General features: G+C 50.8%; 10 protein-coding genes across 10 annotated transcripts; 6 read left to right on the top strand and 4 right to left on the bottom strand.

The window, feature by feature from the left end:
* Positions 1–351: 351 nt before the first annotated feature.
* Positions 352–1176, bottom strand: COCMIDRAFT_35857 (uncharacterized protein; the record flags this gene model as incomplete). Its single annotated transcript, XM_007688776.1, has 1 exon — positions 352–1176. The coding sequence occupies one exon, from the start codon at positions 1174–1176 to the stop codon at positions 352–354; it is 825 nt and encodes a 274-aa protein (XP_007686966.1).
* A 76-nt stretch (positions 1177–1252) lies between these two features.
* Positions 1253–1668, bottom strand: COCMIDRAFT_4405 (uncharacterized protein; the record flags this gene model as incomplete). The annotated part of the gene is made up of 2 exons (XM_007688747.1): positions 1253–1329; positions 1485–1668. 2 exons carry the CDS (start codon positions 1666–1668, stop codon positions 1253–1255), a joined length of 261 nt encoding a protein of 86 aa, XP_007686937.1.
* A 1377-nt stretch (positions 1669–3045) lies between these two features.
* Positions 3046–5272, top strand: COCMIDRAFT_92717 (uncharacterized protein; the record flags this gene model as incomplete). The annotated part of the gene is made up of 4 exons (XM_007688791.1): positions 3046–3564; positions 3700–4068; positions 4116–4371; positions 4428–5272. Coding segments are annotated over 4 exons (1989 nt in total), but the record flags the coding sequence as incomplete, so codon positions are not given.
* Positions 5273–5329: 57 nt separating this feature from the next.
* COCMIDRAFT_92708 (uncharacterized protein) lies at positions 5330–5983 on the bottom strand (the record flags this gene model as incomplete). The annotated part of the gene is made up of 1 exon (XM_007688790.1): positions 5330–5983. The coding sequence occupies one exon, from the start codon at positions 5981–5983 to the stop codon at positions 5330–5332; it is 654 nt and encodes a 217-aa protein (XP_007686980.1).
* A 1584-nt stretch (positions 5984–7567) lies between these two features.
* Positions 7568–8650, top strand: COCMIDRAFT_92622 (uncharacterized protein; the record flags this gene model as incomplete). The annotated part of the gene is made up of 4 exons (XM_007688789.1): positions 7568–7678; positions 7729–7805; positions 7829–8079; positions 8184–8650. 4 exons carry the CDS (start codon positions 7568–7570, stop codon positions 8648–8650), a joined length of 906 nt encoding a protein of 301 aa, XP_007686979.1.
* A 1215-nt stretch (positions 8651–9865) lies between these two features.
* On the top strand, positions 9866–10374 carry COCMIDRAFT_53779 (uncharacterized protein; the record flags this gene model as incomplete). The annotated part of the gene is made up of 2 exons (XM_007688788.1): positions 9866–10042; positions 10090–10374. Coding segments are annotated over 2 exons (462 nt in total), but the record flags the coding sequence as incomplete, so codon positions are not given.
* A 417-nt stretch (positions 10375–10791) lies between these two features.
* COCMIDRAFT_35854 (uncharacterized protein) lies at positions 10792–11436 on the top strand (the record flags this gene model as incomplete). Its single annotated transcript, XM_007688775.1, has 1 exon — positions 10792–11436. The coding sequence occupies one exon, from the start codon at positions 10792–10794 to the stop codon at positions 11434–11436; it is 645 nt and encodes a 214-aa protein (XP_007686965.1).
* A 1188-nt stretch (positions 11437–12624) lies between these two features.
* Positions 12625–14066, bottom strand: COCMIDRAFT_35853 (uncharacterized protein; the record flags this gene model as incomplete). The annotated part of the gene is made up of 2 exons (XM_007688774.1): positions 12625–13777; positions 13840–14066. 2 exons carry the CDS (start codon positions 14064–14066, stop codon positions 12625–12627), a joined length of 1380 nt encoding a protein of 459 aa, XP_007686964.1.
* A 1551-nt stretch (positions 14067–15617) lies between these two features.
* On the top strand, positions 15618–18395 carry COCMIDRAFT_35852 (carbohydrate-binding module family 1 protein; the record flags this gene model as incomplete). The annotated part of the gene is made up of 1 exon (XM_007688773.1): positions 15618–18395. One exon carries the CDS (start codon positions 15618–15620, stop codon positions 18393–18395), a length of 2778 nt encoding a protein of 925 aa, XP_007686963.1.
* A 7035-nt stretch (positions 18396–25430) lies between these two features.
* Positions 25431–26175, top strand: COCMIDRAFT_25449 (uncharacterized protein; the record flags this gene model as incomplete). Its single annotated transcript, XM_007688759.1, has 2 exons — positions 25431–25533; positions 25949–26175. 2 exons carry the CDS (start codon positions 25431–25433, stop codon positions 26173–26175), a joined length of 330 nt encoding a protein of 109 aa, XP_007686949.1.
* Positions 26176–26782: the final 607 nt, after the last annotated feature.

Raw genomic sequence — 26782 nt, 5'->3', positions numbered from 1 at the left:
GAAAGCCACGTTGCTTAATCTTTAGGATCTACTGTACAAGAGAATGCTTTTTTAGTAGGCGATACCTTACGCTTAGCAATTAAATGTCATCTTGAATTGTGGCTAGAGACCGCCAGGACGTACCTGGACAGTCAATTTTACTACACTATAGCCTTTTGTAAGGGCGCAGAGGGATCTTTCTTTATTATCATAATGTGGTGCGACGGTAAATATTAGTTTAGTTTCACAAAATGTTTGCATAAAACGTTGTTATCGCAGCATTGCGTTTATTGCGCAGGGAGTCGGGCCAGGTTTGGTGGAGTGCGCAGGTTGCTGGTGGAATATGTTACATTCTACTTAGTTATGAGCTAATCAAGAGCGATAAACTCTCCCACGGCCGCCGAAGTGAGAAGATACTAAGCGGCCTACCTCGCGGCGTCGGTGCACCGGCTTGCCCTTCCCATGCCTACTATTACCCGCTAAGATAACATTATTCATCACATCTGACGATTCATGTTCGTCGAACATGATTCCTCCATAGCTCGCCAAGAGAACTTTGACCATTGTCCTACAGCCGTCATTATGCAAGCGGCTCTGAGCGGTTGATAGCGCCTTCATTAACTCGACATGCTCCCGGAATCCTTGTTGTCTGGCATCAAGCAAGTGTATATCGACAAGGATACAAACCTCAAGTAATCGAGATACAGATATACTGAAGCATAAGAGATCGATATAATCTATAAGGGTTGAAGCACTTTGAAATCTTTTACGGATTTGAGCTGCTTGCTTCTCTGATATCCCTGACGTGGTTTCCTGGTTCAAGTATACACTTAATGCTTGCACTGTCAAGTAACTCAACAGACATTCCGGAGAGAGCCCGTTCGTATGCTCACACGCGTTCGGTTTCAACGCCCATAGGAGCGGGACGCTCGCATCCTCCATGAGCTTGATGAAATCTAAGCAGAAACTTTTGATCTGTAACCGGTTTTGATAAGAGCCTTTAACAAAGCGCAAAGTGCTCTCAGGTTCGGAGCACCACGTTTGAAACTTCGGTTGGAGCCAAAAGGCATTTAATCTCGTCACTGTTTGCTCTCGATGCCCCCACTTTAAGTCTTGCGATGACTTTGGCACGGCCAGCGTCATACGAGATTCCAAGGATTTCAGGAATTCATTCACCTGGGTTCGAGACAAAGGCATGTTGGAATCCACACAACCGCTATCCTGGATATTTCGGCTGTCTTAGGCGTAGATTAGCCCCTTTTACCATACCAATTTATACGTCTTGTAACATACTCAAGGCCAATTGCAGTAAACCGTTGAGAGCGCTATCATTTTTGAATGCCTCCAAGCCTATAAACTTGGCGTTAGTGATGTATATACGCCGATTGATTTTTGGCTACGTAAGCGGTGTTAGGCAATACGAAAGATTGCAGCATAAGGAAGGTATTCGAACTAAGGCTGCTGCACGGCCCTCAGAAACAACTGTTAGTAAGGTGTGAACGTACCAATGAATAGATTCATGCTGTTGCCTTCTCCACTGAAGACATATTGTTCAGCTTGGCCAGCAGCATTAAACTGAGCAGCATTTCCGTTGACGGCGAACTGATCGCCAACGCCATAATGGGATGTTGCGCCTTGGCCGACATCAGAACATTCTCTGGTGCTTGTTGCTGTATAATGCACTGACATGATCGTGAGAACCCAAACTTGTAGCTGTTAAGCCAACGTAAGGAGCCTCATATACAATATGGCTTGTGCCTATGCCGATGCAGGCTAGGGCATTTTGCCTTGCTAGGCATTGGCCTGGTTTGGCGGCACGCTCTAGCCGATGCGAAGGAACAGGTTGCTTTATTACATGATGCAGCAGATTTTGCCTAGTCCTCCTGACCAATTATGTGAAGATCTTCAGCTCATAGGCTGCAGGTTTCAATGCGGGGTTTCAGCTTCCTGCACGCTGGCCGAATCAACATTACTCCTGTAATCAGTATCCTTGCATCTATGTGCATCCATCACTCAATTTTGGCCCCCAGTGGGATATTCTTTTTGGCATAGCTGTTCGCGTCATGTTGAAATCTGGTAAGATGAATACCGGGTGAAGCGATCCAATATCCAATCAAACTCATAGGCTTACTTACAAATCAATACTAAGATGGCCGCTTAAGTACCATACTTTGAAACCCTTTCGTGAGGCTCTAAGTCAGTACACTTCATCTCCATCTCAAGGCAGTGCTTCGGATCTTACGTATACAGTTAAGGGAGGTGTGAGGCGGCCCATGCAAGAGCGGACTGGAAAGCAACTCATCTTGGATGATTTCGCAGACAAATGGATCCCCACGCAAAAGACTATATTTGATGATCGCACCAAAGGCAGTGATTTCCAGGACCAACAGCTCTCTGCCCTCGAGCCAAGCACGAGGGCGACTACTCTCAGGGTAAGCTTAGAAGGCGCATATTTTCTGTTTACTAATAGTATTAAAGTCTAAAAAAAACCGGCGCATCTACAATACCATTATTGATTACCCGAGTCCTCCTGATTCTCAACAGGATTCTGGCTTTGTTGTCAAAGACTATGCGTCTAGTTCCCGTAGGAGAGGTCCGGAACCATCGTATGATAGCAGTAGACGACCCAATGAAAGAGAGAAGAGATATTCATCTTATTATCAAGAAAATAAACGCTTTTCCCGTGTAGTATTCGGCAGAGAAAGGATTCAATACACAGGATATCGAAGCACAGTGCAGGTGTTGCCTGACCGCTGGAACACTGTCATGCCGGTATCTTCACAGAAAGAGTCTGGTTTGAAGGACGAGATGGCCTCCAATATGTCGGACACTTCAGGACCCTGGAAAATAGACGTTGACACAACAACTGGATCACAAGCTTGCGATGCTTCTTGGACCACGGCGGCTTTGATGCGGCGAGTAGAAGAACTCAGCGCCCAGGTCAGTCGAATGAACCGGCGAATAAAAGAGAAAGATAAGAATGAGTATAACCAGAAAGCTCGTGTTAAAATCGCATCCAGGTGGCAGACTCTTTATCGCATCGACAATAGGATCCATATCTGAGAACCGTCCTGGCTAGACGCCCAGGATGGTCATTTCGAACTTAAGGGTGACACACCAATTTCGAACCTGAAGACCTATCTCAAGCGCCACGATGATATTGTCTTCGTCCCTTTCAAAGATTATGACGAAGGTACAAAACTTTCGGCGGCCACTGAATTAGCTGAAGACGATTTTTTGCCACAGCCACAACCCTCGAAAGAAGCGGTGATGCTGACCTCGCCGCGAATGGTTTCTGCTATGGAAAAGTTCTTGAGTGCTATTTCAGGTTTCAAGGAGTCGTTTCCCGAGTTTGATCCAACCAAGGAAATTCATGAGCCATATCTGTTCTGGTTTTTCTTTCGAACTAATATGGAAGAAGCACTGGGATCATTGTCTACGGAGGAAAGGGGGATGGTTAAACTTTTCCAGGATTGGGTTGAGGGCTCATACGGGGAAGAGTGGGACTATGTGAATTCTGAGTTTGAGAAGGGTATGGTATGTCCGATATCAGTAAAGTACCTGATTCGTCCTGGCGACGTCCTGGTCTCGCGCAAAGACGAGAACATCGATGCCTATATCGCAAAAACCTGGCCGAAATTCCTCGAACTAACGCCACATAGAGCCAAAAGAATTGATGCATCTATCACAAAAAAGATGCCAAATTATCTCGAGACAAAGTCACGCAAAGACACGCTACAAGGCCGGGCAAAACTCTTAACTCATGGGCTTCAACTGAACGAACAATGCACGGAGACATCGGAGGCTCCTGCAGAGAAGGCTCCTAAAGAAGATTATCTATGGACCATCGAATCATGGTCTTGGTCATTTGATGGCGAGTTTAAAAAGGCAGCGAAGGTTCTTGATCTCAAAATTACTGCTCCCACAGAGAGGAACATGATCCCCATCACTTCTTTGGAGGTTTTCCCCCTCAAATACGACGACACAGGTCTGAAAGCTCGACTCAAGAAAAGGGGCGAGATATTTTGGAAATGTCGAGAAAGATATTTAGTTTCATGTGTTGATCATTATGAAGACGAGATGAGTGTGGTAAGTTTCATTCTCTGATTCCTGAACGCTTATTCATCGAGACACAGGAAAGAGACAGATATATGGTTGATGTGGCTACCTACTTTCAATATAGGAAGAAAAAGCGTGAGAAAAGTCAATTTGAAGGTCCACAGAACCCCGAAAACGATGCAGAAGACATAGCCTTGACATCGCGTTTTCGCGCAACGAAGCGGGGTGATATGCTCGAATCGACACTAAAACTAGAAAAATTCCCGGATACCTTGGAGCTGCTCGTATTCCCGAGATCGGTCGTGTCGTATGATCTCAGACGTAAGCGTTGGAGTGAGTTAACCTTTTTCCCCTGTTCGGTAGGTCCGGAAGCTAACGCCGAGTTAAAGTTGATCTCCAAGTGGACCATATTCGAGACGTAGTTTGGAATACACAAGCGTTTGAAAGTCTAGCAATCGACGATGATGCCAAAGAGCTACTTGAAGCCGTAGTTACGAACCAAATCGTATCATCCAAAGGCACGGATATTATCGCCGACAAAGGCAATGGCCTTATCATCTTGTTACACGGCGGCCCGGGCACAGGAAAAACGTTTACAGCAAAGAGTATGGCGGATTTTTCAAAGAAACCTCTGTACCGTGTCACATGTGGTGATATTGGAACAAACCCAGAGCAAGTCGAGACTTACCTCGAGTCCGTCCTTCATCTGGGTCTTACATGGGACTGTGTAGTCCTGTTGGATGAAGCCGATGTTTTCTTAGAAGAGCGAGGACAATCCGATTTAGTACGAAATGCCTTGGTATCAGTGTTCCTACGCGTTCTGGAGTACTATCAGGGCATTCTGGTACTCACTTCCAATCGGGTGGGCACTTTCGACGAAGCTTTCAAATCACGAATCCAGTTGACTCTACATTACGACAAGCTCAACACCGCGCAGCGTCGCAAAATTTGGCGGAACTTCATCCAACGGCTCAAGACTCTGGGTGATAACAATGTCGAGTTTGATGACATACACGATCATATCGATGATTTGGTCACGCGGGAGATGAACGGGCGACAGATTCGCAACGTCATCACGACTGCACGTCAGTTGGCACAGTATCGCGGCAAGAAGCTCTGCTATGCGCATTTGCAACATGTCATCGGAATCGCGAACAAGTTTGATACATACATACAGAATGTCAAAGAGGGGTTCACAGAAGACCAACTCGCGAGAGATGCGGGCTTCCGGTAACCGACATTGGTCCATTCCTCCAGTCTCTACGCAACGAAAACCATACTGACTACAAGTTTAATCCTTTCCAAAATTCATCGTCTCTGCTTTATATTGTCTCGCGTTATCTTTGGCGTTGAATTGTTCTGCTTGTCCGTCTGCTGAATACATATCGCCTTGGCCCATATGAACATTGCGGCTCGCAGCTGACGCCCCTTCGATGAACTCGTCTGGTACCGACGGCTCTACTGCCAAAACCGCATCCAGTGCTTCAGAAAGCTTGATGATTTGCTCCCGCGTGGCAGTCCTCATTGTCTGACCGTTCGCGATGTCCTGCACAGCCCCCAGCAAATCTTTCATCAACACTTCAACTTTATGCTCTTTCCCCAAGGTTCGCAGCGCAGCAACATATCGCGCGTATCTCGATGCGCCTTCCACTGGAATGCATTTTTCAAAGATCACCTTCAGTTGCTCGGCTTTGGTCTTGGCTCGTTCGCTGGTGCTCTTTATTGCTTCATATGTAGCTTTATCGAGCTTGTCTTTTTCAAGTTGTGCCTCTATGATTTTCAAGGTATCCTGAATGAGAGGGAGACGCTGGGCGACTTCGCGAAAGGCGGCGGGTAGATCTCCTGCATTTTCAGCTGCATCGTAGACCTTTTTGGCGGCGTCAATAAATGTGATGACGGCTGAGACGATGCCGATTATGGCAGATGCTTCGCCTACACCGGTCATTGCGTTGAGCGGGTAATGGGATAGTCGGACTTCAAGGAATGGATAGCCCTCAATTTTTGTTCGGTTTACGTGCTCTAAACATGTTCAGTAGTCTTGTTGGTTATATAATTCTTATCATGTTTCACCTAGTTAGCGTAATACTTACTTAGATAGCTATGTCTTCAATTCTGCAAAGGACTGACACGAGTCTGTATTGTAATACCCCCTAACTGAATGGGGCACATACTTATACCACCTCCTTTCTAACCAAGCCTTGGATTCGCTAAAGCACAAAAAACCGTAGCCCACCTTTTTCCTCGGCTGTATGCGCTGTTTCAGCCCCTAAAACCATGCACGCTGTTGTTGGTGTAATTGCAGTCTAGGGCTGCGCCCCATTGCCCCGCTACATGCAGCTGTTAGTGGCCAGCAAAGATTTTCCCTGCTTGCGACATCAAACCGGTGAGAATTGAGGTATTGCCTTTTTGTCTTGTGAAATGCACGTGCGATGATGTATATTGGGTGACTTGAGTCTTCATACGGTGTCTAAAATTCAACACGCGCAAAAGAAACTCGATAGCTACAGTATAAAGAAACATGGAGGCTTAGCAAAACTGACTTATCTGATTGACTTCGCTGCTCTAAAAATCCAAAGTTTACATAAAACTATTGGGGGGTTGAATGAAACATAGCAGATATGATACGTGTAAGGGGCTATGTTATGCAATATCAGGTAACAAGATAACATCCGATGGAAAACTAAGCTCCTACGCTACATAGATATCGATGTATCTTGGATCAGAGGAGTGACGAGGCCTATTGGACGGCTGACGACTAGGACAGCCAAGATGGAAATACCAAGCTTGTAGACGAGGGTAGGGAAGCAGAAGGCCCTAGCCTGTTAAACCCATCCTTTTATAGTCTTCAACCGAGAGTTATTGCTGTAGCTGGTTAGGATAGATCATGCACGCATACTCTCTTCTGAAAACTTCTGCTACCCAGGCTTTACCTTTGCCTTTTTCACATAATTTGCCCACCTGGAGAAACGTGTTTCTGGAAAGACCCCAAAAATACTTTTTTTGGTTGAGAGATGACCAACGCCAGCCAAAACTTCGACTGAAAGTCAGAAGAGCGTCTACAAAACAGGATTGAGTGCCTTCTGGACGTAACGCCACTTCTAACACTTTATATAACCGAATGGCTTAGTCATGCAGGGCTTTGGTCATGTAAGAACATGGGTGCCATAGTCATTCTTCGCAATTGCATACAAGAGGGAAGGAGCGGTTTGCTGTTGTGGAGTGTCATCGGCCCGAGCTCCCAACAACAGTCCCCTGTGAGCTGCATCGCAGTACAACATCCACAATGCCATTTTACTCTTACACTAGCTGATGCAGCGGCAAATCGGTTTGGAGAGTAGCTTGATTCTTGTTCACTAACAAACGACACTACGCAAGGGTGCAGGCCGCAAAGCGACAAGGAAGCGCCGGAATCGATGCGGGGAAAAGCGATGCTGGGCCGAGGAGACCAAATAAATACGCGTCTACAAATAACACAAGCAAACCTCTCGCCATACTTGCAACACTCCATCTGAGTAACGCGCCACTCGACATGTCTGCTGAAGAGAAAGGCACAAGCCATGCCAAGTTGGGGCCTGCACCAACACGCCTCCGGCAGATTGCACTAGCTGCAAAGGATCTCGACAACGCCAGGCAGCTGCTTGTACGACAACGACAGCAAAAGTACCAATTGGAAGCTGATGGAGATTTCAGACATATGTCCTGGGCATAGGCTTCGCATTCGAGGACGATTCGGTGGAGCAATGGGGATTGAAGAATTTCATGGGCACGTAGCCCCTGCGCGTTTCCTGAGGCTCGTGATTGACGCGACTGCAGTTCCGCTAGGCGGCGACTTTATCAAGGTTGTCTCGCCGACCAAGGAGCGTACGACGGTTGGCAGGCTGCTCGACAAGCGCGGGGATGGCGGGTTCATGATTATCATGCAGACCGAGGATGCAAAGAAGCGGCGCGAGCACATCACTGCGAACAAGTTGGCTAGCGTCATTGTCGAGCATGAGTACAGGGATGCGGTGTGCATCCAGTACCACCCAAAGGGAATCAAAGGTACGTTCGTCCCATGGCCAGTTTGGCTGCGTGCGTGGGCGCAGGCGCAGTCAGTGAGGAGGCGCAGGTGGTCGTGGTGGTGGCTGATGAGGGGTTGCTACTAGGCGGCTTGATGCCTGAGGTCGACTCGCACACAACAGGGCCAGCGAATCCAAACCCCCTAGGAACCCGCTTCTCCCCATGGCATGCCTGTGGACCGGCCAGTGAGAGTTACATGCGCGGCATGGAACAGACGGGCCACTTGGCGCTAGAGGGCTGTGTACTGCGGCTCGAGCCTGGTGACGTCGACCCTGAGGGCGCGGCGCGACAGTGGGAAGAGATATTCGGCGTGTCACGAAGTGGCGAAACGCTGGCTTTTACCAACACCCGCCTGGCCTTCATTTCGGGCCAGGACGGGCTTCCCGAAGGCCTTGTATCCATCGCTGTGGGCGTCGAGGGCATGGATAATTACGACGCGATACTCGAAAGAGCTCGGACAGCAGGCGTCTGGAGCGAGGGCTGCGCTGAGATGTGCGGAATCAAGTGGCACTTCACCCTAACAGGCCATAACGACGACCGGGGTAAGCTGTAACCGCCCGTAAATGTGCAGTTGAGTGGCATCGGCTACATGCAACCATTCTGAATAGAGTACACTACCACCTGTACCACATAGTACCGCCCACGCTCCCCGCCCCTCTCTCACCTATTGCGGCCAAACAGCCACCACTATCTCCTCCAGCGCGGAGGCTGCCGAAGTGCCCCGCCAGCCCACCTTCCCCGAGACCACAATTCAATGCTGTGTCCCACCAAGTCTCTGATCCCCCCTCCCTCCCTCTTCCAATCTCGATTCCTCTCCCTCTCTCGCTTATCTCTCCAACAGGCCGGCTCTGACTGCATGCGCTGCAACGCCCAAGCGAGTCCAACGCCTGCCGATCAGTATGACACCATTTAACATTTTTTGTACACACCGTTGTCATTATCCATTACAACTGAAACTTTCAGTACTGGGTCATCCACCCTCGGCCTGGCCTGCCCGGCCTGATAGCGCTGCTGCTTCCGGTCATGTCAACCCACTTGGTTTACGACAGTCGGAAGGATCCAGTATATGGGCCTGGTGCCTACCATCTGCTTCCTAACACTGCTATCGACGTCGTGTTTCAACATGCCATATTAGCCGGGGCCAAAGACGCAGTCGTGCCTGGCATGCTGCCTTGGGGGCTGCCTTGCATGCGCAGCGTAGTTTACGCATCAACACCACGCCATTTCAAGAAGGCCTAGTGCCCCGCACACTTATCAGCACACTTAGTTGCAAGCCCATGGCTGAAGCAGCTGCTTCGATACTGGAGCAGGGCCACGTTGCTCTTAGACTCCTCCCGCCGCCCCCCCCCTTACCCACCCATCTCTCTTCCGCCTTCGGCTCTGCATTTCGCGTAGATCTCCCCCGGCTCCGCTTGCAGGATCCAATTTCCGTGTTCCATCGTGGTTGTTGATTCTTCATGTCCACCGTACGCACACTTGCACAGTTGCCGGCCTCTATGTCGTCACGGCCACCTCTCCACCTGCACACCTTTGCGTGCCCTGGCGTGCCCCTGCATCACACGCTTCTAGTATTTATACCCTACTAGCTTACGCCCTCTATTTTCTTCGTGCCCTGGCTGATTTCTCTCACCCGTTATCCCACGCTCATGAAGACGCTTAAAGGATAGGGACTCCCCCCCCCTCGTCTGCTTTGTATCCACCTCCCTCCTTTTCACATAGACTTCCCTCATATTATCAGTACCAGTAGACATTATTGCTATCCTACACGATGTCCAGGCGCACACGCACCATTTACGACCAGCGATACGATAGTGCAACTGTCCTCCCGCTTCCCCCAGAAGAGGGTGCGCTCTATCCATCGGCCATTCATGATTCCCATCTCTATGGAGAAGTTATCAGTCCTACCGCCAGACATTCAGCGTCGGAGTCATCCTACGTCACTGAGGTAAGTCAAGACCGCAGCATGGTTAGCATCATACTCACCAAAGCTAGGTCGATGAGTGCACGCCTTCATACTTGCACTGCATGCCGATGTCCACCCACGAATATCCCAGCCAGCACTACCACACCGATGTAGTAGCCCCGACCCTACGCCCATCTTTGCCCCCTCCAGTAAACTCATCTTCGACTTCTTCTCCAAGCTCTGTTGCCCCAACCATATCTATATCCACGGTCATCGATGGGAATACTTTGGGTTGTAGTCAATGCGGCGTTGAGTTCACAGGGCGGTACAGGCGTGGAAACCTTGCACGCCATGCGAGACACAAACACTCCAAAGCAACCAGGCCTCCGCTCATATGTTCGGCTCATGGATGCTCTAGGACCTTTGCGCGCCAAGACGCTCGTGTCAAACATGAGCGTAAGCATCATCCACAATTGCATCACGATCCCAGTGGTAATGGCTCATGCCGCCGGGCTGTGTCTCGCCTGGACAAGAAAGCGGATGTGTTTTCGGCACCGCTACCGCGTTTCAACTACACCATCGACATAGATGAGGTACCTCGTTCCACCCGAGATGCCTTGTGTCGGATATATACACAACTAGACAATGAGACGTATGCCCGGCTTCGTGATATGTTCCTGACCTTGTTGACGAGAATGGTTCAGTACCTCAGACATATAAAGTATGTGATCCAATAATATGTGTTCTTTTGTATACTAACGGTCCTCAGGTCTGATTCATATCATGTGTACATGAGAGTCCTGGAAGAAATCAACGTCATTGTTCGCGCTATCGAGTCTGGTTCGATCGATCCGGCCGACCAAGGAATGACCGACGCTGTGCTACACTGTCACCCTTCTGTATCTATTGAAACTCCTGGTCGTTCCAGGAACGAAGGTTCTGCGTCCAATATTCGAGGTACTGATACATCCAAGCCAAACCTACACTATCGGGACAAAGGTAAGACGACATCCAGTCGTCGAGAGCAAGATACTTTCAAAGTTGCCAAAAGCAACCGGACAAAAGATACACTGTCTAGAAAAGTCGACTGCCCCGATCACAAGCATCATATCATGTATCCCAATCTCGGGCCACCACCTTGCCGTGGATGTGATGAGACAGTCATGGCTCAAGTTCGACACCATCTCAACCGGACTAACCATCGTGGCCGCCCAGGAGCTTGGCAGTGTTCCATATGCAAGCAGAATTTCGACGACAAATCTCTTTACAATCTACACGTCAATCCGAATAGATGTAGATCCAGTCCTCAGCGTCGAGATATTGTCAGAGAATGGGCGCGACTGTACATGTTACGCTATCCTGGAGCTACCAGGATTCCCAGCCCCTGTAAGTCTACCATTTTCAACGATGATATCCTTTTGCTGATGGCTGCTTGACAGATTGTGATGAGGATGACTGGTTGCCTCATAGAATATGGGAAGAATGTCAAGCCTTGTTACGCGATACATCGGCTGCTTTTTTAGACCAGCAAGCATACACAGGGAGGGAAGCAGACCACGGCAGATTGCCTCCCACAGATCCCATTCCAGATGAATCGCATCGCGCCGCCTCACAGTTCGCAATCGGCCTATTGAACCTACTCAATACAGTAATAACCGATCATCCCGACGGCGTTCTTGCCACCGGCACCACGCTAGGTTTCACCAACAATCACCAACCCAGCGGGAGCCCACCATTGTATCATGGCGCGAGCTATCCCCTCAGTCAAATTTTCCACGATACTGCGCAACGTTTTGGGGCCTTGGCGGAGATAGCCTTGTATGGTGAGCTGGGGCGTATTCAAACTATCGCCAACGAAGCTGCGACAGTCGTGGACATGGCGAATGACAATTATCTGCATGAACCGCCCCAAGACTACAGTACACCGGTACCAGAGAGCTTTGTTTCCACCCCTGTTCAACCTCGTGAATACTTTCTCGGCTCCAGTAACACTACCTTGCCACATGACTGGCCTGGACAGCACCGGTCGACACAGTATGAGCCGACAAGACCTCCCAGCATCAATTACTGTGCGCCTCTTTTGAGTAGACAATCAAGTCGTGTTGGGTTAGGCACTCCCTCGTCTCATACGCCTTTCCCATCACAAACGAATTCATCTTCGGCTTATGATCCGATAGAAGGCTCGCTTCTCAGTCCCCTCACTTCGCCACACCATTATCGTCGACTGTCAGAAAGTACTGAAATTTCAGACTTGGTCACAACGCAAGGGATGTTGCCACAGCACACAGCATTTTCTGAAGAGTGCCCAGAGTTGGATGATCCAAATTATACGGATATACAATGGCCTCAAACCATCGATCCTCGGTTTTTGGAGCAAGCAGAAGACCCTTCAGAAGACTTTTCAGAAGACCTTAACAGGGACCTTTATGAAGACCCATCATGAATGTAGATGATAGTCTTGTTTTCTAGCGGGAGTGTTGTTTGAATTGATTCTCCCATGTTGTAATTCATTTTAGATTCAGATGTCTGGGATTCAATTCCTGCAAAATAAGACTATTTTTTTTAATTACAAATGCTTTGAAAAGATGCACGAGTCACTATAATTGTGTAGATCCAGGTCCAACTCATAATCGACTCTTAATCTTTTCCAGTGTATCACCGAGCGCGTATTCCGAAGCTGCAGCTTTGCTCCTCACCTTGTCGCCTTCCTCCTTGGTAACATAGCGCGCCTCTACCGCCGGGTTATACGCAAACTGACTGACACGCTTAACGTCCTCGTCGCTCATCTTGACATTCTTGCTCTCATCAGCACGCTTGTACACATTAATAACGACGGCGCCACCCAAACCCAGATTGTGCTGCAACGCAACATCTGCACCCTCTGCAAGCCTGTTGTTAGCCCAGCCACGCAGCTGCCATGTCAGCTCTGCGCATTGTGCGAGACCCGTTGCACCAAGCGGATGTCCCTTGCTGATGAGGCCTCCCGAGGGATTGATAATGGGACCTTTACCGCCATACGTAATGTCGCCATTGCGCACCATCATATGCGCCTTCCCCGGCTCACTGAACCCCAGACCCTCAAGCAGAATGAGCTCGTTGGCCGAGAAGCAGTCGTGGAGCTCGGCGACTTTGACGTCCTTGGGACTCACACCGGCCTCCTTCAGCGCGGCTTGCGCTGCGCGCTTCGTCATGTCGTAGCCGACGAGGTCCATTGAGGATTTGGAGTACAGCTGCGGCGAGTCCGTCATGAGTGCCTGGCCTGCAATGAGAATCGCCTGGCTCTTAAGATGCGGCCGGGCATCTAGAAATTTCTGGCTCACGAGCACAGCGGCGCCTGCGCCGTCGCTGGTAGGACTACACTGCAGCTTCGTTAAGGGGAAGTGGATCATAGGCGACTTTTCAATCTGCTCGAGCGTGTAGACGTCTCTGAACTGGGCGTAGGGGTTTCGAGAGCTGTGCTCATGGCTGATTCGTGCTATTTCTGCAAAGTCGCGTGCTTCAGCGCCATATTTTTCCATGTACTCAAGGCCGGCGTTGGCAAAGTACTGGGCATTGGGTGGGGAGTTTGTGATCCCACGTGTGTCGGCCATCATGCGCATCGACAGGCCCATCGGGGAGGGCCGATCGCTGTAGACGGACTTGATGGAGCCTGGCTGCATCTGCTCGAATCCGATCACGAGGGCGCAGTCGATGGCCCCGTTTTTGATCAGACTACGCGCAAGATGCAGGCCAGTAGAGCCTGTGGCACATGCATTGTTTGTGTTGTAGATTGGGATGCTATACTGCGAGTCAGTTACTCCAATCGCGCTAATACCAGGGGAATGCTTGTAGTATCTGACCCGGTCATACCGAATTGGTAGAAGATTCTCTGGCCACTCGTCGTGTCGCCATAGCAGTAGCAGGCAACTCCAGTTTCGACATCATCGTAGTTGATTTGCGCATCCAGCATGGCCTTGACGCCAGCTTCGTAGCCCATCTCCGGGTAAGCTCGGGTCTGTCGGGGCTTGATGAACTTGGTAAGGCCCACGCCCAGCACGTAGACTGGTGTTTCATTCTTGGGTGCCATCTTGAGCTATCCTAGGATACTGATGATGCTTTTCAAAAGTGCAGGATGAAGATGGCAGATATGCTAGAGGTTGCGCGTAGTACTGGGATAGTTTACCTCCAAATACGCTACCATGAGCCGAGGATGTGCTAGGCCACCCCTCATGCACCTACTACTCTACCCCGCATATTCTTATCCGCCGTCATCTTATTAGTCGGCCTACTCGACGTCGGTCGCTATGCCATCGGAATACCGGTGCAGCCTCGTTGACAGGTTGACAGACGTGATGTGCATGGCGGCCATGTGGCAATGCCTGCGAAGGCGCCCTGACGTGCGTTTAGTGGACCCCACATGCCCCAGAAAAAGGACATTACCCAATATGTACATAATCTCCCTGGTCCCATCTCTCAATGTATCCAGACTCATGTTCCCTCCATCATGGACGTGAAGGATATCGTTTTTTCATCGATGGAAACCCGATAAGCCCAACCCTGAGACAACTTCCCACTTATTATATTAATCTTTTTCGGTAGCAATCCTCCATGCAAGTCAGGGAAGCTATCAATAGCTGGCTGGCTGATTATGCGATAGGTTCATGAGTGAAACGGCGTCGGATATCACCCCTTCATCCAGGCCATCACCAACACCCCGACCACCCACTTCCGCCAACAGCTCCCAATCGTTTCTCCTTTCCGATGGAATCTTCCGTCTAGACTATCTCTAGTCTCGGCAGAGTTTGCGTTCCGAAGAAGAGCCCTGAGATTGTCCGTTGAGCGAGGACAACAGCATCATGACGATTTGATCGCGTTCCATCTGAGCTCCGTTCATATTCACTATTCATATCCTCTCGGCTACTCTGGCAATGTCGATTGCAATCCAGCCCGGTTCTCGCAACGACCAAGTCAAACAATGAAGCGGGCGCATGCTCGAACACATGCAATCTGTACGAGATGGTGTTTTTTCGCGGCGGCCCACAGGCAATTTCCAGCAGACTTGGCCTGTGTCTCGGCACCTCGTTTCGAAACAGCTAGACTCCACCCCGACGACGTCAGAAAAATGCCGGACGGGCGTTGAAACAAGCAAGCCAGCAAATGGCATTGCTGTAATTGCTGTATCGTGCACTGGCCCTGGTTGCATTTGTATGCTGTGCAATTAACCTCCCGCAATGGCGGAAGCGCCAGGAACCATCATGGCACCCCTAGCGCCGCCCGTGAGCCATGATCCTGGACCACGAAAGTCCAGAATACTGTTTTGCATGAGCGTAAGGCTGCATTCCGGGCTTGTTTGGTGGGGCTTATGTCGGAGGTGGTTTTCTCTCGTGGATATGGCAGATTGAGCATGACTTGGCCCGCATTGCATACGGGCCTACATATATAGAGAAGCACACCGCGACATCCATGTTCGGTATACGCGCAGTCTCGCTTTACCATTCTTTCGCTCTTCCTTTTTTTGCTCGTTCCTTTGAACGTTGCTTTCCACTCATTGTACACAGCCTTGACGGCTTCACACTTTCTTGTCGGCAGAGCCACACAAACTCACACTCTCTTTCATATCCCACTCACAACTGCCAAAATGGCTCGTTCCTTCTTTCTTACCTCTGCCCTCTTCGCGCTACGCGCTGTGGCTCAGACCTCTACAGCCTTCACGGATGAGAAGACTGGCATCAAGTTCCAAGGTATCGTTGGCGATACTGGATACAGACTCGGTTATGCTATCCCCGAGACTCCAACAACCGACTTCATTGCTCAGATCCAAGCACCCATCACCAATGGAGGCGGATGGGCTGGTCTCAGCATGGGTCAGTCCATGACAAGCAACGTCCTCGTTGTTGCTTGGCCCAACGAGGGCAAGGTCCTCTCGTCTTTCCGTCAAATCGATGGTTACACCAGCCCGCCTGTCGTCACTGGTAACTTCTCCATGAAGACGATTCCCGATGGCACATTTGTCACCGACAAGGCCTTCTCATACACTTTCCTGTGCTCCAATTGCCTGAGTGACGACTCCTCTCTCGGTCTTGTCATCTCCGAGACCCTCAACGTCATGGGCTGGGCCTGGTCAGACAAGGCCTTGACCGATTCGACCTCGGCTTCTGCTGGCCTCAACTACCACGACGCTGGCTTTGGCGCTTTTGGTCTGAAGATGTCCGATGCAAAGAGCGCCGACTTCGCCAAATGGGCTGCCCTTGCTGTCGGAGATGCTCCAAGTGGAGGTGCTCCAAGCGGCGGCAACTCCACGGCCCCTGCCCCTGGAGGTAACTCGACTGCGCCTGCACCACTACCTTCAACCCCAATCTCCGGCAACTCTACTGCTGTTGTCGCAAATGAGACATTCGACTACATCGTTGCAGGAGGTGGTGCAGCTGGAATTATCGCCGCTCAGAGGTTTGCAGAGAGCGGCGCTTCGGTCCTCTTGATCGAGCGCGGTGGTCCTTCATATGCCTTTACTGGCGATGTCAAGACGCTTTCTTGGAACAGCTCTGTCTCCATGTATGATGTGCCCGCATACGGATACTACCTCAGCGATGTCGGTAGCCCTGCTTACTGCACCGACACTGCCGACATGGCAGGATGTCTCCTTGGTGGTGGCACTGCTGTCAACGCCATGATGTACGTCAAGCCCCAGGAGCGCGACTTCGACGACAAGTGGCCTACTGGCTGGAAGTGGGCCGATGTCTCCGCTGCTGCTGAACGTCTGTACGAGCGCAACCCTGGACAGACCTACGGCTCCCAGGATGGTGTCCGCTACGATGACGGTGCCTTCACTGTTCTGTCCAAGTTCTTTGCTAGCCAGGGATGGAAGCAGACCGACTTCATCAAGAACCCCAACAACAAGGTTGATGTCTTTGGCCACCCAACTTGGAACATTGCCAATGGTATGCGCTCCGGTAGTGTCCGAACTTACCTCCCTCTTGCCAAGAAGCTCGATAACTTCAAGCTCATCATGAACACCAACGTTATCCGAGCTGTCCGCGAGGGCTCTGCTGTTTCTGGTGTCGAGGTCCAGACTGCCGATGGCAAGCGCGTCATCTACAACGTCAAGGCTGGCGGCCGTGTCGTCCTTTCAGCCGGAGCCATGTCGACTCCTCGCATCCTTTTCAACTCTGGCATTGGCCCCGCTGCACAACTCAAGACTGTTGCTACCGGCACCACCGGCGTCAAGCTCCCTGCCGAAGCTGACTGGATTGACCTCCCTGTCGGAGCAGAGATCAAGGACCACCCAATCTTCACCGTCAAGTTCAAGACCAGCTCTCCTCTTGTTGCCACTGACAAGAAGGCCCTCATCTCTCCCAACCAGACCACCATTGACCTCTTCGCCAAGGGCTCCGGTATGCTTGCCGAGTCTGGTCAGCGCCTCAACTGGTGGTCCTCCGTCAAGACATCCGATGGCAGTGAAGTCTTCTTCCAAGGTACTTGCAACTCGCCCGAAGACAACACTGTCCAGATGAAGGTCTACATCACCCACGGCCTGAAGTCTGTCGGTAGCCTCGGTATCAACGCCGCTGGCGCAACCACCTTTATCACCAAGCCCCACATGACCTCCAAGGTCGACACCGAAGCCATCACCCTCATGATGGACCGTCTCATCAACATGTCCAAGAGCTCCAACTCCACCTTGTCCCTCATCGCCCCTGCCGGCGTCACCAACGTCACCAGCGCCGACCTCATCAAGTCATTCAAGTCAGGAAGCCACTACGTCGGCACCGCTAAGATCGGCACCAAGGGCGAGCCCGGTGTCGTCGTCGACACCAACACAAAGGTCTACGGAACCGACAACCTCTTCGTCGTCGATGCTTCCATTCACCCCGATCTCCCCACCGGAAACACCCAAGCTATCATCATGGTCGCCGCCGAGGCCGCGGCCGCCCGCATCATGAAGCTCAGCGGCACCACCCCCAGCACCCCCGTGACCCCAGGCTCCGGCAACAGCACCACTCCCGTACCTGAGACACCAGCTTCGCCCGTCGTCCCATCTGCTCTCCCTACCTCTGCGCCGGTTGAACTCCCAGAAGCCACTCCATCCGCCACCCCCAGCGCCCCCGTTGCTTCAGCCCCGGTTGCTTCAGCACCCGCCGCAACACCCTCCCCCGTCGAGTCCGCCACGCCCATCCCCACCGCGCCTTCCAAGCCTTCAAACCCAGCTACCCCATCCAAGCCTGCTGGGGCCCCTAAGCCCTCCAAACCCGCCGAAGCTCCTAAGCCCTCCAGCCCAGCTGCTGGCGCCCCTGGTGGTGGTACAGCAGGAAAGTGGGAGCGCTGCGGTGGCATCGGACACACGGGTCCTACTGCCTGCTCTGACGGCTGGAAGTGCGTCAAGCAGAATGATTATTACTCGCAGTGTCTTTCTGGTTAAAGAAAAAAAAAATCGGTGTGAGGAAGAAGAGAGTGAAGAGATCAGGGGACCGACAAAGTACAACAGAGCATTCATGTACATATGCATTATCTTTTCATTTTATTAGCATTTAGCTGCGCCTTTTTTGTATATTATTTAGCACAGTGTGTATAGAAAGGACTGTGTTTTTCACCCATTTGGGATCTTTGTGCGTATGAGTTTGTGATGAAGATTGAGTGGTTTGGTTGTGTGCTCTCCTGCTTCAACACCTAAGGAAAAAAGGGGGGAGGGTCTGGCGTATAGTCTATTGCCACGCGGCCTTTGTTCGGATGAATAACAAGTCTTGAACAAGAGACAAAAGAGGGGTGCATCAATCGCGTGACCCATCTAATTTAGGTGGATATCCAGCAATGTAAAAACATGAGTGGCAAAGAGGATGGGGCTACTTGTTCACCACAGACTACTGTTTAGTATATGAGCTTCCAACAACAAAGACATCGCACACAGTTATAGAATCGATCATTGTTTGGATACAACAATGCATTAAAACTTGTCAAACAACGTGACGCAAGTGTATTGGGTATGATAAGAGCCATATGGCAAAAGAACAAAAGACTAAACGGCATATGAGCCATGGGTAATGGGAAAGTATTATAAATAGTTTATAGTGGTGTAGAGACGCATTCCGTGTCGTATCCCTCGTGCAGTTGATCGCAATCATGTCTCGGCTCCCAGACCTTTAGTCCATCAAGTCCATCAGGAAGTGGGTGGGGTGGGGAAGCTCGTCTGGGCCAGTGTGCAGCTTTTCCTGCTCTGTAATAAGCAGTTGAGCTGTCCTGGTGCTTTCTGCAATCGCATCGTTGTTGAGTTCAGCGAGCTGGCTTAACGTCTCTTGCATGGCCGCCAACTGCTAGAAATGTATTAGCTCTCTGGACTTTGTATGCGGCAAGAAAGCAGATAATCCACGTACGGGGATTCGGGTTCAACTCACAGTACCGACAACATCTCTTGCAGGACTAGTGCCGTTGGTTGTGTGGCGCTGAGTACCAGACACAGCGCCTCTGCCGTTGTCTTCCTCCTCTTCCTCTTCCGCCAAAGTGATCATGTCCCGCTTCTCACCCAAGCTGGCAGCAGCACGAGCAATTCTATCGCCGGCAGCAAGCATTGCTTCTAGGCGATCAATCTTATCGAGGAGTTGTAAGTTCTGCTTCTCCAGCGGTTCGACACGGGCCAGGTGCTTGCGCACGACTTCACCCTTCATGGTTTCGATGCGGTCTTCGGCTTCCTCAGCAGCCCTAATGGCTTCATCGCGTTCACGTTCGATTGCGCGGATTTTTTCTCCAAGGGCTAGCATGTTGGCGCTTTCGGCAGCAGCATCAGCCTTGAGCTTCTCCTGAAGCTGAGAGTCCCAGTACATATCTCGTTGTTGGGCTGCTTCCTTTTTGGCGGCTTCAAGTGCAGCAGAGTGATTGAATTGCGCTTCTTCCAATTCCAACGAAAGGTCATCATACTTCTTGCGAAGTTCTCGCAAAGCTTCTGACGTGCTAGCCTCCATGCCTGCCATTAACTCAGCAATGGCCTCCTCGTGGGCATGGTCCATCGATGTCTTTTGCTCATTGAGATCTTGATGCTGTTTCCGCACAGCCTCGAGCTGCTGCCGCAGAGCCTGCATGTCGTTCGAATGGCCAGCTTTGAATTCCTCTTTCAACAACTCCATCGCATCACTATGCGCTTGGTCCGTCTCGGCAATCTTTTGCTGCAACTTATCGCACTCCGACTGCAACTTGGATAGAGCCTGCTCGTAATCTGCCTTTAGAGAGTCTTTGAGCAAGATAATAGCATCCTCATGTTCCTTGTCGGCAGCGACCTTCTCTGCCAGTAGAGCTTCGTACTTGCTTGCAATTTCAGCGTTCGCCGACGAACCAGACTTCTCTTTTAGAGATGCGAGCTCACTGAGCGCAGCTTGCTTGCCTGCAAGTGCCGCTGCCCTTTCTTGTTCCAATCGCTCCGTGTCGTTCTGCATAATCTCCAGCAAGGTTGCGTATTTCTGCTCGATTTCTACATGCTGAGTTTCGAGCGCCTTGGCATGACTTTCTTCGGCTGCCAGCTGTTTAGCAAGGCTGTCTGCATGAGATTTCTCAAGTTCGGCGAGCCGTGCAGATAGATCATCCCGTTGGCTTTGAAGGTTCTGAATTTCTGCCTTTTGGGCCTCGTTATCGCTACCTCTCTCTTGGGTAATAACATCGTATCTCGTCTGGAGATTACTCAAAGCCTCCGAAGTGGTCTTCAAGTCTACCTGGAGCTTATCATACTTGTCTTGTAGCTCGCCAAGGAGCTGTTTTGACGTGGTATCAGCCTCTTCCTTGAGCGTTGTGATAGTACGATCGTGCTCGAGATCAGCAGCAGCCTTCTCTTGCACCAGTGTGTCGTACTTGGATTGAAGCTCAGCCAGAGCTAACTTAGTAGATTGCTCTGAATCAGCTTCCAAAGCTCGTAGCGTCTGCAAGTGAGCGTTTTCCATAGTGCTCTTCTCTTCAAGCAGTGAGTCGTATTTGGCTTGGAGGTCGTCCAGCAGTTGCTTAGATGCGCTTTCCGACTGTGATTTAGAGGCCTCCAAAGCATCCTTGTGCGCAGTTTCCATTGCGCCCTTCTCCTCCGCCAGCAGATTGTACTTGGATTCGAGCTCCTCAAGGGAGTGCCTTAATTTACCTTCGGATTCTTGCTTCAAATTTTCAACGGCAGAGCGGTGCTCATCTTCGGCTGATTTCTTCTCCTGGAGGAGAGTGTCATACTTTGATTGCAGCTCTGCAAGCAACTGCTTTGACTCGCTTTCGGAATCTTGCTTCAGGGCTTCGATGGCACGAGCATGAGAATCCTCTGCGAGTGTCTTCTCTTCCAACAAGGAGTCGTGGCGGGCTTGCAGGTCAACAATGATAGACTGAGACTTGACGTGAGCATCTGCCGTGGCGTCTTTCTCTTCTTGTAACGCATCCAGCTTGGCCTGCAGATCTCCGCTAGTGGCAAGGTCTTTGCTCATGGTATCAATGCGTGCTTGGAGATCCACGACCAATCCCTGCGAAATGCTGTGGGCTTCTTTGACAGCGGTCAGTTCATCTTCGGTGTGCTTGAGCTTCGCGAGAGCGTCATCGCAGTTGCGAGTTGCAGAAGTAGAGCTGTCTCGAAGATCATTGATCTCCTGCTTGAGAGCCTCAATTTCTTGAGATCGCTCGGAAAGTGCTTTCTCGTGTTGCTCGGAGTTTCCATTCTTCTCAGCAACAAGAGAATCGAAGTGGGCCTGCAAAGTGTTCAATCGTCTTGTGGCGTCTCCCTCCAGATCCGCCCTCAGGGATTCGATCTCGCGCTCGTAATCTTCCCCAATGACACGCAAGTCTTGTTTGTGTCTCTCGTGTAGCGCATCGAGCTCAGACTTATAACCATCAGCTTTCTTGTTCGCTTCGTTCAAGCTAGTCTGGATTTTCGCAACCTCGGAGGCGTGTTGCGCGTCAAGCTGCTGTGAAGCCGTCTCGAGTGTATCAATGGTACTTCGCAGGCCAGCAGCCTCCGCTTTAATTTGCTCCATTTCGGCAGTCTGAGCGGTAAGCTGATTGTTCAAAGCATCTATCTTCTGGGCAAGTTCGTCGTTTTCCCCCGTCTTGATCTTGATGGCGGCATCATGTGCATTTTTCAGCTCTTCAATTTCCTTGTTAAGCTTCTCGGCAATCTGAGCACCGTCAGTCGACCCTTGTTGAAGCGCCACAATCTGCTCCTGAAGATCTTCAATAGACTTGACATGTCCTGATAGCTCTTCTTCTTTTGCTCGCAGCTGATCGGCCGTAGTCTTCTGAAGCTCGTCAATCTTGGCTTGCAGTTGTTCAGCGTATTCATTACGCTCGCTCTTAAGATCTGCGGAGGTCTGATCTGCACGCTGTTGTAGCTTGGTGAGGTCGTCCTGAAGTTGCTTCTGGGTTTCGGCGTGTGTGGCAATGACCTGCTCCTTTGCATTCAGTTCATCAGTATGTTGCTGATGAATGGTTTGTAGCTCAGTCTGTAGTTGCTCGACAAGTGCCAAATGCTCGGAAGCTTTGGACTCGAGAGATTGTTGTGCTTCTTGCAAAGCCTCCTTGTGCTGTTCCTCTCTGCTTGTCACCTGAGCCATGTATTCATCGACAGTCTTGGTAAGCTCGATAATCTTAGCATCGCGCGAACGAAGATTGTCCGCCTGGCTCTGCTCAAGCTCAGCAAACTTGGTTTCGAGATTTTCCAGTGTTTTCTTGGCAATGTCGAGTTCCTGCGAGAGCTTGTCGCGTTCATCCTTCAGCGTCGCCACTTCCTGTGTAAGCTCGTCGATCTGGGTGGCTTGCTCGACTAGTTTCTTCTTTTCCTCGTCCCATTGGCGGCCCTGCTGCTCGAGCTCAGCATTCAAGTCGTCTAGCACCTGCTGCAGTTCGAGTGCCTTGGCAGCTTCGGCGGCCTCTCGCTCCTGGGCTGCCTTCTTCTCCACCTCGAGCTGCTGGCTCTGTTCTTCGAGCTGCTTGGTCTCTATGGCAAACTTCTTCTCCATGTCTTGGACTAGAGTCTCATGGGCACTTTGCTCAGAAGACGAGGTAGCGTTGGAGCTGTTTGCAATAAGCTTGTCCTTCTCAGTGATGGCGGCCTGCGCCTCGGCCAGCTGGGTCCGTAGCTTGGTTTTTTCCAGTTGTAGATTGTCCACCTCACGACTGAGGTCGTCGCACTGTTCCTGCAGCTTGTCGCGAAGGCTGGTTTCCTTGAAGAAGTCCTGCATGATCTGGGCGCTCCGCCTTTTCATCTCCACATCCATCTCGGCAGAGCCCGTCGGCGCGGTATCCGGTCGGGGTGAACTCTCGCCGAATTTCGCCAGGGCGGCTTTGACAGGTCCAAGGGCAGATTTGCGCACCTCGACTTCGGCATCGGAGGCGGCATTGCGACTATGAGTGGAGGCAACAAGGCTTTCTCTGTGTAAAGGGGTTAGCATGTACTATACGAGAGCATGGCGGTGAGATAGTCGTACGCTTCTTCTGCTGTGTCCTCGGCTTCAGAGGCTGCTTGTGGGGGAGGGGCAGAGGCAGGGACTGATAACTTCTTGGCCTGTCCTGCAAGCGCCTTTGGGCCAGCAGCTGTCGTGCGTGCAGCGGCAGTAGAAGTAGCAGCAGCAGTAGGGCGTGTGCTTGGCGGCCTGGTGGAGGGACCGAGAGAAGCACGAGGGGCGCGGGTTGTTGCTGCATCTGCGGCAGCGCGCGTTGTCGGGGGTCGCTTTGCGGTAGCTGTCGCAGTCGCAGCAGAAGATGAGAGCGAGGGCCTGGATGCTGGTTTTCCTGGGGACGGTCGAGCGGCAGCAGTAGTAGACGCGACAGACGGCTTGCGCAATGGTGGCTTCTTCTTGCTCTCCTCTCCCGACGTCACTGACGACAACTCTGGGTCCTGGTCCGAGGCTGTTTTGGACGACGAAATTGTCCTACGCGCAGCAGTACTGGGGGCTGGACGCGTAGGGGGCTTGCTGAGGCTGGATCCTCCTACGGCGCTGGTGCGGGCGGTCGAGGCTGCGGGGGGCTTGACGGCGCTCGTCGAGGTGCGCGTCGCGGTGGTGTGAGCTGGAGCTGGCGGGCGGCGAGCAGTACCTGTCGTGGCAGTAGTAGTAGTAGTGCTCGAGACGGTAGGCTTCCGAGAAGCGGCGGCGTCTTTGGAGGCGGGCGAAGGGCCATGGGAAGCCATCTTGCGCCGGACTGACGACGTCGGGGTTGAAGGTGCGGGCAGCTTTTTTGGCTGCGGACTCCCGGCTGGCAGGCTTTCCGGCCCAGCGTTTTCCATGCGGCGCAGATGCGGCTCAGGGGCCGGGATTGATCAGTGCGCGGTGCGGGCGACAAGACTCTAACAGCCAGAGCAGAGCGAGTTGGGTGAATGTGTGATGCCCAGAGGGTGGAGCAAGCGACGTTGTGGGTGAATGGATGGCGGCACTAAGTAGACAGAAGAGCATGCAGCTCGACCAAAACTGTCGTCATGCTAGTCATAGTCATGGCCGTGCTGCAGACACACGGACAGCTACCTAACAGCTGGAGAGAAGCAAACCACCCTCTCAGTCTCTTGCTGACCATTCATAGGCCTACACGTCGCATATCATCGACTGCATGAACTCGTCGCATCTTGCATCGCGCCCACTAGAATGCCCGACTTCTATCGTTATACTTACGCGGCCTGCAGATCCACCCCCGTGCCGTAGTCAGGAACAAGCTCCACCAAACCTGCCTTGACACTAGTCAATCGAACCTCAGCCTATCACTAGACTATGCGACTTGAACTTGGTTGCAAGTCGCCCTCCGTTACCTACCTATGATATCGTCGGGTATAAAGCAATCGTCCCCTAGTCTTAGCATACTACCGACAGCCTTAACAGGGAGCGGATGAGGGGTATACCGTGGCTCTTATCGTCCTTTGCTACATCTTGAGGCGATAACCCCGTAAATGCCTCGATCCCTTCAATATCTATCCGGCATTCGCTGGCCGCTTCAGCTACTTTGTCCTGGTTTCCGTTCGGTTTTGGTTGTTCTTGTAGTTGTGGTTGTATTAACATGTATCTTAGTCTCCATCACGTGACTGGGACACTAACCCAAGACGGTCATCTCTAGTATCCTGGCATGTAGTGCTTACTAGACCAACCCTGTGGACAACACCAGAGCTTCCTTGTGTCAAGTAGCTGTCACCACTTCTAACTTCCATGTTCATGGCAATTGCCAAGCTTGCATCTATTGGACGCTTTTCAGTCATTTTTTCTACTAGCATAAACCTTTGTAGCTTTCTTGCTCGTTAGTTAATAGGGTGTTTGTGTAGTCTGTCTCGGTAGTCAGCTATCATTTCACATCGTTTTATCTGCTCTTATCACGTATATTGCGTCCAATCTCAAAGTATGAGAAGAACAAACCTATGTATAAGAATGCCAGTGCTCGAGTTGGATCAATCACAGAGTGATGAAGGATTTATATTGAATAATATATTTAAAAAAAACATGGATTACATACGCAGCGGGCTGATAAGCTCTAGAAAATGTCTAATACACATGCTTATCAGAGAGCATGCAGGGCAGCTTGGAGAAAGCCAAAGACTATATCCGATGATCCTACTACATGTGCCGAGTCCCGCATCATCCGTAAGTCCCATGTAACTACAGTAGCTACATACAAACGTCTGTGTGTTCATAAAATTTCGGCCAATTATGCATGTACTACGTATGTCGCAAACTACTTGCGACACCTTTGCCGACTAGATGTTTGCGATAGACGTGAACCTTGTCCTTGGGTAAGCTGCGTCTTTTCCCACCCCCACTGTGTAAGGAAGCCGACACTATAAGAGGGAGGAGGCCACTAGCTAAGATCTTTAACCTTTGGTTAAAGACTTCTCCATCTACTACACATTATTCATCTCATCTGACAATGCGTTTCTCCGCTCTCGTCACGCCCATCATCGTTGGATTTGCTCTGGCAGCACCCACCCCTAGTGTGGATCGTGGTATACTTGCAGTCTTTCCCATATTACAAACATCTGAGACTAACAAAACTATTTAGAAGAGTATGGCCCTGTCATTGTCCGTGCGGCAGCCATAGATGCGCGACGACTTGATTCTTCGGCGACTACATCTCATGAAAAACGAGGCTTTCTTCTTGAGTCTGATGGAACCGGCTCACAGGCCGAATTCGACAAACGAGGTCTTCAATTCAGCGATGATAGAACCGAAAAGCGAGCTCCTCGCGAAGAAGCCGACAAGAGAGCTGCCCGTGAAGAGACTGACTAACAAGGCTTTTTTTGAAGACGGGGTGGATAGAATCCCAAATGAAGTAAATCAAATATGGAGATGATACTGGATGCATCAGAAAGACATGGTTCTTTTGGGACTAGCAGATTAATATCACCATATTATCGTTTTACTCCACTGAGCTGTTCTGAGAACCTGTATTTGAACCCTCCGTCTCATTCATACGCAACTATATCATCACCTACTCTCACAACATGCTCAGAAGACGAGACTCTACACTGCACAGTATCGTGAGACTATGGATGATAATTGGTCAGAAAGCTCAATTCTGGAAGTCTTGACGAGATCCTGCTTAAAGGTCTTCCAAGTAATAGTATTGTGTCATCTTACTGGTCGGTGTGATGATCATTCGAGTATGACGCACGGGCAAGTCTTCCTGAAATTCATCGACGATGCAGTCAGCAATAAGCAGCCTAAGAATCACACCTATCGGTCCGATCAATATCCAAGCAATATCGAAAGCTTGTTGCTTCCATACGAGAATGCTGAAGTACTGCTAGCCATGCGGATCCCATATCTTCCGAACGACTACGCTCGTAAAGAGCTACTTCTCGTGGAATGTCAACTTCAAATCTCATTTCTTCAT

Source organism: Bipolaris oryzae (assembly GCF_000523455.1).
Source record: "Bipolaris oryzae ATCC 44560 unplaced genomic scaffold scaffold_47, whole genome shotgun sequence".
Lineage (NCBI taxonomy): Eukaryota > Fungi > Ascomycota > Dothideomycetes > Pleosporales > Pleosporaceae > Bipolaris > Bipolaris oryzae.
This window is presented reverse-complemented; position numbering and strand designations above follow the sequence as displayed.